At 43.2% G+C, this 16,212-nt stretch overlaps 1 protein-coding gene across 1 annotated transcript; it reads left to right on the top strand.

Annotated features, from left to right (window-relative positions):
* Positions 1–4,452: 4,452 nt before the first annotated feature.
* On the top strand, positions 4,453–15,479 carry RAB39A (RAB39A, member RAS oncogene family). The gene is made up of 2 exons (XM_049823557.1): positions 4,453–4,835; positions 12,965–15,479. The coding sequence occupies exons 1-2, from the start codon at positions 4,513–4,515 to the stop codon at positions 13,389–13,391; spliced, it is 750 nt and encodes a 249-aa protein (XP_049679514.1). The 5' UTR covers positions 4,453–4,512; the 3' UTR covers positions 13,392–15,479.
* Positions 15,480–16,212: the final 733 nt, after the last annotated feature.

Raw genomic sequence — 16,212 nt, 5'->3', positions numbered from 1 at the left:
CTTATAACTCTTACCATGTTTCCCTGGAATATTCCTTTCTCCTTCACCTGTGAAGAGCTCCAGGTGTTCCAGACACAGGATCAGAAATAAAATTCCAGCACAAATAACAAATACAATAAGATGACGCTAAGCAATAAACACAAAACTTTCCAACACATTTCCCTTTATTCAGGGTTTTTTTTCACCATCTTGCCAGGTGAATATTCTCTCTGTGCTTCTTTGCTATCGCATCACTTCTTACCACTGTAAAACTGGCGTAGTGAGATGAGCCCCAGCATAACGTGGAGCTGTAGCCACAGTCCCACAGAGAGCTCAGAGGTGAACCCTGGCACCTGGGTGCGAGATCGAGAAGTTGAACATGGGCAGCTGGAACATCCCATTGCTCCTGTCAGTACTGGCAAGGATTTCTGTGGACTGTGGGGTTAGCAGGCCTGGTGACCTGCAGGTTTCCTGTCCTACCCAATTGCCTTTGGTGTCTGAGGACATATGAGCACTCTTGGAAACTTTCAGAAGGCAAGGCTTACACCAAGAGTGGCATTAAAACCTTGGCCTCAACCTGCCGCTCCTGCCAACCTCCCTCGGCTCTTCCAGCCAGCATTGGGAGCATTAGCTTCAGCAAGGTTTGGAGTGACTCACTAATTAACACCACAGGGGGAGTGTGAAACCCATCAAATACTATGAACTGCAAAAAGTAAGAAGGGCAGTAGATTTGTTCTCATACCACTTACGAGATTTTAGGGCAGACTGATCACTTCAACATATTGCCTGTTCTGCTACTCAGATACTAAATTTATATGTGTGCATCGAAGAAGTCTGTGGAATAGACATTACCAGAATGTTGTGGTTTAAGAAATGTCCTTCCCACCATCAGGTGAAACCTACCTGGCTTGACGACATCTTAGAGGAAGGAAAGTCATTGCTCATTGGTAGGGAGTATCCCACTTCCAGTACTTCTCTTATTAAAAAAAAAAAAAAAAAAAGAAGAAGATAGCTGGCAGCATCTTCCAACATCTTACATCTATTGAAACTTTCTCTGTGATAAAATGAGCAGCTGTATCAGCCTCCAGACCAATAGCCTAGGCAATAAAAACAGGCATGGATGGCATCTTGCTTCCACACTGGTCCCTCAGTTCTCTCAGGTTCTTGGGTGGCAGCAGAAAGCATAGTTTCTCAGTCTCAGGTTGACTGGGGTTGAGAATCAATTACCTTTGTGCTTCTCTAAACTTCCATGTAATCATGTGCACATTTTTCAGGAGCACTGTGATCTATGTAATCCCTGGTGACCTACCCACTTACCAAAGGTTGAGAAAAATCCATGGCAAGTCAAAAATGTGAAAAGAATGAGGAATTTTTAGATTGAAAGTCTTGGATTTATGGCTTAGTGCAGTAATCTAGCTAATAATGCAGTAGATTTGGAAGTTTGGGTTGGTTTGGCTTATTTATTATTTCCCAGAATTTAGGTTTGATTAGCCCTTCCTGGGAAGAGCAGGTTCAAGCTGCCAATGCCCAAGTGGTGGAAACTGTCTGCAGGAAAGTCAGGTTCATGTTGCTGCTTTAACCTCTCTGCTTTAACCATTCCAGGTCCTCAAAGCATACCCATCTTTGCTTCTTCTGACTGCTGGTCAGAGATCTTTGTGATGGACTGCGTGCTGTCAGGGCTTCTGTACTCACTGGTAAACTAACAAAAACTGAATGACTTGGAGGTAAAGTTCACCCAAGTTGTCCACTCCATAGCAGACACAACAAATGGAGGTTCCCTAGGTATCATTTAACATATGACACTCGAAAGGTCCCAAATGAAGGTATAAGGTTGTCCTTTGGATATATGCAAATTTATATACCACTGTCTTTCTACAATTACAAGCTTAGCTGGACAGACCAGAGTCTGGAAGCCTGACAATACTTGCAAACATTTTTAGCTCAGCTGCAAACGCCGTAGGCAAATTGACTTTGCTCACCTGTTAGGAATGAAATGATCTGTGTAACTCATTAGTGTGAGGTTCTTGCAGCCCAGATGTGCAAAGGACAGCAATCTGCTCTGCATCTAAGCTAGAGAGCACATACTTGAGTCTTTGAAGACCTATGGGTGTTAGCCAGGGTGGTGATCCATGCAGGATCTAGGTATTATATAATGAGCAAAGTCAACTTAAAATTTTGCCCTATTCACATTTGGCAAGTATCAGAGCTACTAATATCACATACCTCACATCTCTGTTTCACATGCAAATACTTCTTGTATCTAAGTGCCACTTTTGTCAAAACACTTAGAAAAGATCCCTAGGAATCACCCATATAGAACTGCAAGAGCTGGACTGATTTTACCCTTCTGAAGGTTCATTTATCTGAGTTAACATTGTTTTATTTTAATTGTTACTCAAAGGAGCAACTAGTCAAGTAAAAGCTAGGTTCAATTTATTTGTCACAAGAATAGCTGGTGAAAGTAGAGGGGAGAAATGTGCAGAGTTTAGGAGGAAAAACACTCAGAGACACACACAAACACACAATCACTAAGTCCTGGGGACTGACTGGCCACCCAAAAGGTCCCTGGAGAGTCCAGATTCTTGGAGCAGGCGGCATCCTGCAGCTTCAGCTCAGTGTCCACAGCAAGATAAATCCCTCTGGCAGCTCCTGGCTGTGCCTTTTATAGATTCTGGGCTGCCAGGCCAAGTCTCTGCTGGAAGCTTCTGGGGTCACCTGGCCAAGTCTCCCAGGGCCAGCCATGCTTGCATATTCCAGCTGGACTCATTTTGGGGCTGGAGGATGTGATCTCCTGAGCAGTGCATGCAAACCCCTCTTCTGACTTCACCCTGCCCTTGGCCAGGTGAAGGGCCAAGGTGCCCTTGGTCTCATCCATGCTGTGGAGCTGCAAGGTCTACCCAAGCCTGCAGGGGGAAACATACTGGTCTCAGACTGGTGACCACGTAACACACTGGAATAACAAAACCAGACTCGGGCAATGAGGATACGCATCATAACAAACTGCCCCAGAGAGTTACAAAAGAAATGTGGTTTTGAATACGCCCCTAACCAGCCACAGGCAGTTACGGTTTTAGCTGCATCTGTGCCTGACATTAACAGAGGAAAACGGCAGGCTATGTGAAAAAAAAAGTCACCCATCTCCTCTCCCTGTCCTTTTCACTATCTACTTGCTGCTGACCTTCTGCCAGCAACAACCTACTTCCCAGCTCACCCAGCCTACTCTGCTTGGTTCTCAGGCTCTCTGGCCCTGGCTCCCTCACCCCAGCCCAATCTGCAGAAGAAGCTGCTGCAGTTCTGTTTACCAGAAGTCCTAGGATTTCTGCTTATTTGGCTCTAATGCCCTTACCAGCCATCTGAGGACTGTTAGTGTTTGTTATCCCATGTGGTTCTGAGATTTTAAAAGAAATCTGAGGAATCTATTGCTCAGCAGATTTACATGATACTTAGCTGAAGATCCCAGGGGGGCAAAGAAATATCTCGGGTGGGCATCTCTACTGACAGGATTGTTCTGTTACTGTAGAAGAGGGTACTTTCACAAAGGCCCAACACATGCAGTTTGCTCCACTGGGAAATGAAGAGTGTATGTCCCTGTCATTTCCAGTACCACGCCTTTCCTCAAGACAGTTTGCAAGGTTCTCTCTGGGAGTATCTAGATAGCTAACTCTCCTTTTCCCTTTCGCCCCTTGCCCAGCCCACCTTTACCGCTTGGCACTTGCTCCTCTACTCGCTTTTCCAGCTCGCACTCCTGCGGGCAGCCCCTGCCCAGGTCCCACCCCACCAGACAGCTTCTTTTCAGCTCCCTGCCCCTCTTTCACCTGCCGCTCTGGTTCCTCCACTCCTTCCCCGCTATTTCCTTTCTGCTCCCGCTTTTCCTTGCAAGTCTCACGCTTGACCCGCCCCGTTCTCTCTCACCTGATTTTCCAGGCCGGCCTGGTGTGTGTCCTCCCCCCCCCGCCCCAGCACCTCCCTTCCCCTGGCCCACCCCTACACTTGTTGCCCACGGGAGGGGCTGCTCTCCTGGGTGAGCTGGACGCTGGGCACGGGCCGGAGCCGCAAGACAGCCGCCGCGCCGCGCCGCGCCGCGGGGGAGGGCCCGTCTCGCCGCGCACATGACGGCACGGTGGGAGGCCCCGGCGGGCGGCTCGGCCGCGCCACCGCAGAGCGGGCGGGAGAGGCGGGCCCCAGCGCGCACTCCGCGGCGGGAGGGCCGGGCGCGGAGCCGGGGCGGGGGCGCGGAGCCGGGGCCCGAGGGCCCCGAGGGCCGGCGGCGGGCGCGGGGCAGCGCGGTGCTGAAGGGACAGCGCCCGCGGGCGCCGGCCGCCCCGCCCCGCCCCGCCCCGCCCCGCCCCTCCCGGGCAGCCGCCGGCAGCCCGGCGCGGCGCCCCGGCAGCGGGGCTGGGGGGCACCCGGCCTCCGTCCGCCCGCCGCCCCGCCCCGCCCCGCCCGGCGCGGCCGGCACGGGGGCCCCGTCCTGCCCCCGCCGGAGCGGCTCCCCGGGCCCCGCGCACCCCACGCCGCCCGCCCGCTGCGCCGATGCCGGGCGTTGGGGCGATCGGAGCGCGGTGCAGGCACCGGCCGCGCAGGAGCCCCAGGAAGAGCCCCAAGGCGGAGCCGGGCCAGGCCGGGGCCGCCATGGACGCGGCGATTTGGATTTACCAGTTCCGGCTGATCGTGCTGGGCGACTCCACCGTGGGCAAGTCCTGCCTCTTGCACCGCTTCACCGAGGGCCGCTTCCCGGGGCCGCTGCACTCCGACCCCACCGTGGGGGTGGACTTCTTCTCCCGGCTGGTGGAGATCGAGCCCGGCAAGAGGGTCAAGCTGCAGCTCTGGGACACGGCGGGGCAGGAGCGGTTCAGGTACAGGGCCCGGCATCTCCCCCCCCCGCCCCCGGGCTCACACTGCCCTGCAGCCCCGGCCCCCGCCGCCCTGCCGGCACTGTACGCTCGTCGTCCGGCGCATCCCCTGCCCCAAGGACTTTGCCTTGCCCCCCCCCGGCACATCTCACTGCACCCACCTGGCTGCTGTCCCCCAAACAGCCCTCCACCCCATTGCCACCCAGCCTCACCACCCCATCGCCCCCCGGTGCCCCGTGGCCCGCCCTCCCTCTCCCCCCAGCGCCCACCAGTTCCCCCCCCAGGAGCTTCCTCCTTCCCCACCCCTTGCCTTCACACCCACCGGGGAACAGCTGCCCTTCCCCTCCCAGCTCACACTAGCGGGTAACAAGTGGCCCCGTCCTGTTTCTCCTTCCCTCCCCCATCTTTGCCCTGAAGTCCTGGAGCGAGGGGAGCAATCCCTCCTCCGCATTTTTTTTTTTTTCCTTCTTTGCAGCAGGAGGCCCCTGCTTCACTCCGCATTTCTTACTTTGTCATCACCTCCAAACTCATCCTCCCCTGCAGTATTTCCCTCTGCCATAACTCTCCCTCCATGCAATCTGGAGAGACCAGGCCACCTCCCTGCTTTTCCTCCTTGCAGCACAGCAGCACCAGTGCAGCCTTGGCAGCGTGGAAGCCACTGGGCAGCCAGCTACAGTCCCTCAATTAGTGGTTTACCTGCCTTCTGCACCTGCTCTGCACTGATGGTTGCCAGGAGCCTTCACTAATGCCTCTATCATTTATAGTGTGGCTAAACTAGCTCAAATGCTGCACTAAGTATTAAATCTTTTCTTGCCCCCAAAGAGTCACGGTCGTTCCCCAACACACAAAGTGGTACTATTATTCACTCACTCTTGTGGCTGTGTTGTTTCTGTAGTGCTTGCCACTTCAGGCAAGTTGTGTATGGATTTTAGTTTGGACTTGGGGTTCAGTAGGTGTGAACTCGGGTGAGAGGCTAACGTGTAGCCCATCTACGTGGTACTTGACCCACACACTTGTTGTTACTGGGATGCTAGCAGGAGGGTTGAAATGGGTCTCTTCACTGGGCAGAATCAATTCTTTTATGTTCCCTGTATTCCACTGCAACAGTTGTGCAGATTCTTGCACTCAGATGAAGAAGCGGGATTTCACTGTCTTACCAGGGAACACCAACCCTTTTTGTTTTTTACAATAACAAGTATTACAGTGAAACAACAAAAAACTTTCCTGGGCTTCCATGAGTCACAATTTCATGCATATGTTTGCAGGCAGGCCTCTGAAGGGTTAAGAAAGAAATTAACAGTGATAATAGCAAGCTCTTAGCATTTTTCACTCTTCTTGTGCTTTCCAGCAAAGAACGTAAAATACTTGTAAACAAGTGACTAAGAATGTATAATCTCTTTATTTTGAATTTGCTGACAAATAGCCGGGATGGCCAATGACAAGGCACTTGACTGAAAAGAATGCAAATGCAGAGAGTTTTGCATACATTTTAAATCAAATGATAGCCATCCTTTAACCTGGGAATGCTCAGGGGATATGCAGTGATGAGTCATGCAGTCAGTTGGCTTTTAAATTTACCATTAGTATACATCTGTGTTTTTTCTAATACCCAGAAGATACAAACTGAAGGAAGTAGGTTGAAACATTTGGTTTTCTGCTAAGAGTTTGTCAGTTTGTGTACCAAACGTCGTGGTGTTTATTGTATAGTCTGTTTTACACTTACTCAAGTAAATTATAAATATTTTACTAAGTTATACACCACAGGTTAAAATTTTGCACATTCTTTTCTCTGCTAGTGGAGAAGACTACAGATCACAAGCAAAGATGGTCTTGGGGAAGAACTAATTATTCCAAGAAGTAATCTAATTTTGTGGAACGCCAAGCAGTTTGCAGTTCTGATTCCCAGTTCTGCTCTGGTTCACTTGCGCTGGGACTTTAGAGGAGGTAAAACCTGGCTTTAAAGCTCCCTGGGGAGTTCCCTGTGTGCAGGGCAAACTACTGGCTCCATAATAACACCCTTCTTTTGGTCCCAGGCATTAGGGACATTCCCAGAGGAAAAGTAAGGTGTGACACACTTGCCATCCCACTCTCTTGACAGAGAGCACTTTTTTTTCTTGGAGAAGTTGTTTTGGAAAAATTCTTACATGAGTCTACTTCATTGATGCTGCTGTATTTGAACTGGATTTCATGCATGGTCTTAGAAATCACCTTTAGCATGCGCTATTTGCATTACTTCTCAAATAAAGTAATTCTCGCTACTTCCACATGAAGGGTGAGCAAGCTGCAAACACTGGTGCCGGACAGTTTACTTATTTTGAGCTCAGCCAGGGCATATTTACTTTGACATCAGTAAGGCATCACTAAGCAGAATCTCCCATTGTGCTAGGTGCCATATGGACAACAACAAAATAATCAATAATCTTAACACCTTAGTGGAACGTGAACCTGCAGACTTCCTTAGTATAGAGTCAGGTCCGTAATGCAGACTAAGGTAAATGAGGGCTACACCCTGTGTTTCTTTCTAACTTGAAATTAGTTGTCATTTAGAGCAATCTGCTGCTTTGGCTGTGTTTCACATTTTTTTGTTTGTTTGTTTAATTTGCCTGTATTTAAATCCAACAATATATTTAAACCATGAAACTTCCAAGGCTATAAAGTACTTGGTAGTGGCACTGGGACTGAGAGTTCATTTCAAGAATGTAGGAGCAAAATATTGTGGGGATGCCTCAATTATATTAACCCACTTTAGTAGACTATGATATTAGATACATTCTGTTTCTGACACATCTTAAAAATAAAACACCGCCATCCTCATTCTTCTTTTTGAGTAAGCAATATGTATTTTCAGAATTATTACCATTACAATGTAGTCCTTAGTCATAGTTTAAAAATAAGTCTTCAAAATTAGGTAAAGCTTTTAGTGAAAGTTTGGTTTGTCTGGTAAAGATCAGTAAGATCATAATGAGAAAGAAACACTATGTCTGATTTAAAGGCACCCTAAAGCCATAATATGATGTGATTAATACATCTTGTCATTCATTTTCAGAAACAATTGTTCAGTGGCCATCATCTTACTAAGGTTTTTCTTGAGAGTATTAATTACGGTCTTACATCTTGAACCTAATATTTAGGTTAAGCTAAGAGAATGACTTCTGTTCTAGACAGTATTTTCCCCTTCCATAATGGTAGTTCAGGCAGAATTAATTAGCAGACCCAACACATGCTCTACATGGGAAGTCATAAGAAATTAGGATCTGCATTTAACAAATATTCCCAATTAAAACTAAAGACTTCAAAGTAATCCTTTGGAAAAACATTCGAACTTATAATTATTGTACATCACAACATATAACTTCTTGAGGAGCAGTCTCACCTCCAGCAGTTTCAAATACAGAACCATCTGGAGGAACCTTGCAGCATTCAATATCAAAGTGTCGTGGTTCCCTTCTAATACTTAGTGCAGTCTTACCTTTTTAGCATGGTCTAATAGGGAAAAACTGATTTTCTCCAACCCTTTATCTGTATTTACCTTTCATTTATTACAAATGCCAAGCATTATATGAAATGAGCAAAAATATTACTCATACAAGTATTCTTGCTGAAAATAAAAACTTTAGATGGTCTTGAGGATGCTAGGACAGTCCATATTTAACAGCAGCATAGTATAACGAGCTTTGTAATCTCTATTTATGTGGAGTGGGGGAGAAAATAAGAATTACCTTTCCAATAATAATATCTATGTCTCAATTTTTGTAACTCTCAGGGAAAGATGGTGTAATAGTTGACATGTTTAGTGTGAACCGACTGGAAGCTGTAGCACACCCATCATCAGTGGCTGGTGTGACATGCATACTCCGGTGTGACATGCATACTCCAGCGTGACAGAGGAGGAGCTGCACAGCCCCAGAGGCCTCCGGTCACCAAGGAGTTACAGTCACCTCTGTTAAGTGGGAGGGTTGTTGCCTTTAGTTTAGGGTAGCCATGGGAAGCTGGCAAACTCCCTCCTCAAATTCCAGCTTGCATCTTGAACAAAGGCCCAGGCAGACACGTTGGTTTGGGCACTTCCATTAGCTATGCTTGGAGAAAGAAGGGTTCAGAGTCTTCTGTGAAAGAGAAGCTGAGAGAGGAGGCAGCAAGGAAGTACTGGGCACAAAGGAATAGAAGAAAGCCAAAGTGTTTTAGGCAGAGAGATAACACATGTGAATAAAGACAGATGCAGGAATGGATTTAAGAGTTCAGTCCCCCTTTCATTCCAAGTCACAGGCAGCTTTGCCAGATTTTAAATCTGAATGAAGTTCTGCTTCCAACCAGCACCTCTTCTTAACAGTTTCCTGGAAGGAGATGGCAGGCTGCATTGCTGTCTCCCCAGGTTTAGAAGAAAGGCTGTTCTTTGGCCATTACTTTTGCACCCTAAACCCACCCTGTCCCTAACTTAAGGCTTTCCCTCTACTAAAGGAAGTACTACCCTCTACTGCCTTCTCCACAGAAGATTTATCATGGTGCTGCAAGTAACACATTCCCTTCCGTAATGCTAGTTTAATGACATTAATTAGCTGAACCAAAGTTTACATGAGAAGTCATCATTTCAACAAGAATTCTCCTGAGTACTCTGCTATCCTCTACTTTCAACTTGAGGGACTTCTGGAGACTGATGCAGTTTTTCTATCTACTAAAGCTCACTCAGTCTCTTGTTCAGGACTTGCTCAGCCTACCATGGCATACAGATAAACCCTTTACATTCATTACATCTTTCCCAAGGAGATCTGCAAGTCTACCAGCTGTTGCATGAAGAGCCTTTTACTGTCAGCCCTCCTTATCTTTTGTCAGCTACCATGCACTCTCATCATCAAGCTTTTCAGTGAAGACTTATGCAGTACATTGACATGGCCTGTAAAGTCTATAAAGCTGTGCATCTTCTGAGCAAAACCCCTCAAGCAGCCTCTGTAGCATCGGCTCTGCGATCACTGACCTGTGCCTTGTGAAGCAGTGCACGAGGAATCTATGTGAAAGACAGGTACCTCCGCTGTGCTAAAAGAAAGTTCCTCTGCATGTTGTGAGGAGCTTGAACCCGCTTTATGCTGTTGGCGTGCTCTGGGGATGCTGTCCCAAGCAGAACCCTTCCGGGCACTCACCTGGAGCGATGGTTTGTTTTCAACTGGGATCTGAGCTAAGAGGGAAGGCAGGGCTGTCGCACAGAGGCAGAGCACTCGGCTCCTCCGGGAACTTGTTCAGCCACCATGGGGTAGATACGTGGCTGAGTGGAGCACAACTTCAGATGTTGGTGTTATGGTGCTGCCTAAGCCTTATTGAAGGCACTTAGAAGTCCTACAATCTTTAGCAATAATACAAATAAGAGGCAAAAATTGCCCTTGCACTTAGTTTTATTGAGAAAAAAGCAAACGAAAACAAAAGCAGAGTGACCCACTTAGACCATCTAAGTCAACGCTCTTTTATTCTTTCTAGGTCTGATACAGGGCATAAGTGAGCAGAAGCACTTCATACAGTTCATTCTCCAAGTAACTCTAAGCTGTCTACTAAAAATACATGTCTAATACTTAATCTACTCTGATTGTCATATTTAAGTGAAATATTTTGCATCTGTAAGATGTTTCAGATACTTCAGGTGAACAACCTACCACATGCATGTGCCCAGACGTTTTTCCCAGTTGATGGCCTAAACTTTCTGCTTCAAAATTTTCTCTTATTTGTCAGGAATACTTTCTTTTAAAACATAACTGCAAATAATAACTCACCTTAATAGTAAAACTATTCAAATATTTGTAGACCATATTTGAAGAAACATAATCCTTTACTCAGATGTTAGACAATCACATAACATGGTATCATATGCATCATATGTGTCTTTAAAACTTTTTGTGTTACTTTTTTTCTTCTGTTACTGTTTTCTAAAACCTCTCTAGGATATTAACCTTTTTTGGTAATGAGAAAACTAATTTCAAATTATGCATACCAAAAATACAGAAAAAACGATGGCTGTCTCTCTCATATATTCACCCAGTTTTTGTGATGTAGAGCCTGAAGTTACAGATGCTTTTTAATCACCTCCATTACAGGCAATAAATACACATAATTAAATATAATGGCTTAGATCATCAGCTAGTGTAAATTAGCAAATCTCTGCAGAAGTGAGTTACAACACATGAGGGTACCAACTGCTGTGTATAAGCACCCAATAACATATGCCGGGCTGTTTTTCAGTACTCCTGTTCATAGATACATGATTTAACATTGTTCTATATAGAAATACTTGGTAAATGATGCACTGTATTTTCAATACTAACCTACTTTCTCTCCTGGCTAATGCATTTCTTTGGTGTAACTGTTGTCAAGATTTTTTTTTTATGAATATAGGTTGTATCAGCTTCCACTTCTCCAAATTGAATCCCATTTTTGTCACCCATTTCCGCTCTTTCTAGAACCACTTGAATTACTTGAATGTACATTTGTGTTTGCAGCACCTCTACAGCAAAAAAATGCTTAGGAAAACCTGAAACAGATCTTTTTTGGCACCTTTATTTAATACTTCACAAAATGTGACACCCCTCATTCATTTTTCATATCCAGGCTATTTGAATTAATCCGAGGGTAAGATCCTGTTGTCTTCCCATTCGAACTGTTCAGGGAGACACTCCATGGACTCTATTGCTGGGAACATAGAAGAGATCTTTCTAAACATTAGGACAAACAATCCTTCCCTGTTATATAAATAAAATGATTTCAAATGCCGTTTGCTGTGAATGAATTTAGATATGGCAAGAAACCTAAGCCTTATCTAGCTGTGCACTTACCTATCTGTAACATGAGTACTGCTGCTAATTATACCTCTATGTTCAAATTGTTATAAAACACTATATGAAATGTGATGAACTGAAAATCAGAGGGAGCTACTGTTATGGAAAGATGTGTTGCTGTGTACAGTTCATCTTGATTCCAAAAGTTTTGAGGCTGCATCCTCTTCATAATTATAAGATAAAATGGAATTAATTCTTGGCTAAATTATAATTTCAAATAATAACTGTTAATAGATATTGTGCATCTCATTTCAGTTGGAGAATACTTATATATACACTAGCTATGTATTTATGCTAGTAACGAGTGCTTGCGTCCACTCCTTGGTAGGCTGTCACTTCCTTTAAAGTGTCTCTTCTCACCCTCTCCATCCTCCTGTATTGCTCGTGATTAGAGACTTACAATCATTTTTTTAGTCCCTGTATCTTTCTCTACATTGTAACAAACATTTTTTCTTCTTCCAGAGCATATTAAAAATCTTTTCAACCAGAGGAAGGGTTTCCTTCTTCCAAAATTCCTTCCAGTGAATGCTCTGGAATGTAGAGGGCTCAAAAGTAGAAAATATATGTTGCCAGTCCTGGAAGACTCATGCCAAAAAAGAGTAAATGCAATTATAAAGAGGTTTTGAACGAACGTGAGAGCAATGCTGGAGGTAGAAGTTTTTCTTGCCAGTGCTTTAACAAGTGTGTGTTTGCTTGCCCAGCTCAGTTACTTTTGGACAGTTTGGTTTAGGGAGTTTCCTTTCTTAGTCTGTTACCTGTTGACTTCTGCAAGCACAAAGAATTATGATTATCTGTACAAACTTTTCTATCAAAGAATTTTTCTGCAAGGAATACAAAAGGATGTGCTTGTACATTGGCAAGTTTAGGCTCCAGGTCTCTCGACATCTGCCTACATATTTCAGTTTGAAATAATTAATTAGAACAAAGGGAAGTGCATTTTTGTATAAAACTGAAGGACTCGGACTTCAACACCAACAAGTATTTGACAAACAAATATATATATATTTTATTCTGTGAACATGTGCCACAGTTTGCTAATAAAGAGTACTTTGCAGAATAATTCAGCATTCAAAATTCACACTAGAGATGTTGGCTTCAAGAATGTTTAGAAAGTGACTTTTGAATGTAAGAAAAAATTAAAAAGGAACATTTTTGTGTGTAGAAAGTAAATTAATAAATTCCAATTAGTTTTAAAAAAGCAAAGATATTTCATAAAACTTACAGTAGACAAAAACACATTGCCACATGGAAAAGTAATCTATTTATGAATAAAGTGAGAACGTATTTTAATTTTCCTTTTTCTTTTTTTTTCCTTCACAGATCAATAACACGCTCTTATTATCGCAATTCTGTGGGTGGCTTACTAGTGTTTGACATCACAAATCGACGATCCTTTGAACATGTGAAAGACTGGCTAGAAGAGGCAAAAATGCATGTGCAGCCCTTTCAGATTGTGTTCCTGTTAGTAGGACATAAATGTGACTTAGTGTCACAGCGTGAGGTTACAAGAGAAGAAGCTGAAAAACTGTCATCTGACTGTGGTATGAAATATATAGAAACTTCAGCAAAAGATGCTACGAATGTTGAAGAGTCCTTTACAATTCTCACACGAGACATCTATGAACTTGTAAAAAAGGGAGAAATCTCAATACAGGATGGATGGGAAGGTGTTAAGAGCGGCTTTGTTCCAAATGTTGTACATTCATCAGAAGAAGCTGTAAAGCCCAGAAGACAGTGCATCTGCTGAATTTGTAGCATGCCAAAGAGCACATTGGGTGTTCAGAAGATGATGCCAACCTAAATAACAGAATAATAATTTTGAAACAATATTAGATCATGACATAGCTGAATCATAGAATGGTAATTTGGTTTTGTATCCTTCTGTCTAGGTCATAACTTCATAAAACTTTAAGTGCTTTTTTTCTTTTCAGAGTACAATAACTTTGTGTGGTCCTCAGGAGAAGAAATAATATATTGCTACAGGAAAAACTAATCCTGTAGCAAGACCCTGAGAAAGCGCAATTATCATCGTGACAACATCCTCTCTTGGGCTTTGTATTTTGAATAGTGTTTAAAATCAAGGCTTGGTAGGTGAGGATCAGATGAGCTCATTACTTTTGTTCATCTTGCCTTAGTTTTGGACAAGAAAATATTATACTTTTTTAATGTGATTCTTTACTCAAGTGCAGGGTTGCTAATGACCATTAAAGTTTAGAATGCTGTAGAATTTCGTAATAAAGATAACTCTAAAGAAAGCAAGCTGAAAGGTTGCTCCAATAGCAAACACTTTTGATATGACTATGAATACAAGCCTTACTAAAGAAAAAGAATGTTTTAGAAAAGATTATTTATTTGTATACAAAAATGGGGAACAGAAGCAATGAAATTTATTATTAAATATTTTCTGAATTGCCAGTGAAACTAAATGTAACATCACATATGATCCAGCTGTTATTTGACTTGTATACAAAACAGATTTCCCAACCACTGGAGTTACATTTCGGTGGCCAGATCCTCAGCTGGGTAATTATCATAGCCACACTGATGCCTAGGGAATTATGTTAACTTACAGAAACAAATTACATATTAGCTTTAAAAAATAAATCTACTTCTATCAAGAAGTAAAAATAAGTTAAAAAGTGCTGCAATCCATGAGGACCCAGGCCTTAAATTTGAATAGAGCAAGGATTGTTTTATTCTCAGCCAGCAAATGTTAAACCATTGTCTAAAAAAATGAAGGTTTAAAAACCAAAACTGTTATGAGTAGAGTGTTTGGAGAGGAGAGAATGTCTAAAATAATGCTTGGCTACAGAGAGCAAAGTTGGAGAACCCCTATTCTAAGAAAGCAACACATAATAGCTTTTAATAACAGTAGAAGAAATCTGTGATCATGTAGCATTTTACTGAGCTTGAGGTCATCTTCCTACTCCTCTGAATATAACACACACTAGCTTTATGCAAACTATGCCCTATATGTCTAGCACTTAAATACCAAATAAGTCTATTTCTATTTTATTGTAGTAGTATAACAAGATGACTTGATCTCCAGGGTTGATAAGCATCTACAATTTATCTGGGCATACTCATAACCACCAAACATCAAGCCAGTTATCTTCATATGAAGGTGTGTTACCGTGTTACAATTCTCCATTTTCAAGACCAGGCAACAAGTCTATCCAATCTAACTTTTTTCTTCAACAAACATATAATTGGTTTTCCCTCAGGTTACTTTTAGGTCCTTTTACAATCATTTTGTAAATATTCTGTAGTATAGGGACAGGTTGCTTGGTTCCAGTTATTTTATTCATTTAGGGCCACTAAAATTATTGACTTCAAAGGGAACTGAAAGATTAATTTTTTCGATAGCCTGAGTCTCATTTGCACTGAGGCACAGTTACACTGTCATAGAAGGATACAGAGGCCTTAATATAAACAGGAATCAGCCTTAATTCATTAGCAATTAAAAGTTAATTCTAGTCTCAGCATGCCACAAAATAACTGCTGTGAGCCTGATTCTCTATTAAACTACATATATTAGTCATTTACACCAAATCAATTTCGATTTGAGGGCATTTTAGGCCCTCTTTATGAAATAAAGGTGACTACAGATGCCAAAAGTTAGTGCAGAATCAGGCTGTGTGCATTTGACACTGATTCCCCTGTGATACTAGGCCCATGCTGTGTATCTCAGAAGATCTTCTCGTAGTTGTTTAAGAGGACAGAATGGGCCAACGAATAAAGCAGTGGCTGGGGAGTCAACAGAACCAAAGTCTACCACTGGTTCACTGTGTGTTTCTGAGCAAGGCATTTATATTTTCTGTGCCTCACCTTCCATATCTCAGAAATAGAGATGATTGTTCTTCCTTGAATTCACAAAGACTGCTGAGACGCATTCTGACTGTATGATCTTAAGTCTGGACTCTTTTCTCTGTGTGCTACCTGCTGTAGAGAGTATAGCACCATGGGATGTGGATACTAGTTTCTTCTACCATACCAAAAAAAAAAAAAAAAAAAAAAAAAAAAAAAATTAAAAATATTAAAACAGCTTTATAAGTACCAGGTATTGCTATTACTATGAATCTACATTTCATTACACATTTCATTACTTGCAGGTTAAAATCTTTTATCTTCAGCTTTTCTTCCTGAATACTCTGGAGCCAATGAGCTTTTCATTCTGTATGGAAAAAATGGGGTGTGTTGGGAGGGAAGGGACTGGGAGAAGAGCAGAGTGGAGGGGAGGTATGCACAGAGAAATAAACAGTCATCAGAACAGAGCCTTAATGATCTCTGCTGTCAATGTTGTACCTGTAGTGTCACATTTATTACACTGGGAATAGAGCTTTTAACCAGATTCAACTGTGTAAGGAACTGGTATTGTCAATGCAACTAGAAGAGAAGTTCACTGCATTTTAAAGTACTGTGCACATAGTTGTCTTATTTGTAATTCCTAAAAATGTAGATTAACATGTACATTCAAGCATTGTGTATCTTGATGATATATTAAACCACTACTGTATCCTCTCACTACACACTTGCAGTTAATAGAAATGTCTGATAAATAGATTTGC

Source organism: Accipiter gentilis, chromosome 19 (assembly GCF_929443795.1).
Source record: "Accipiter gentilis chromosome 19, bAccGen1.1, whole genome shotgun sequence".
In the NCBI taxonomy this organism is placed as follows: Eukaryota; Metazoa; Chordata; class Aves; order Accipitriformes; family Accipitridae; genus Astur; species Astur gentilis.
The sequence above is the reverse complement of the archived record's forward strand: the minus strand, read 5'-3'. Positions and strand labels throughout refer to the sequence as shown.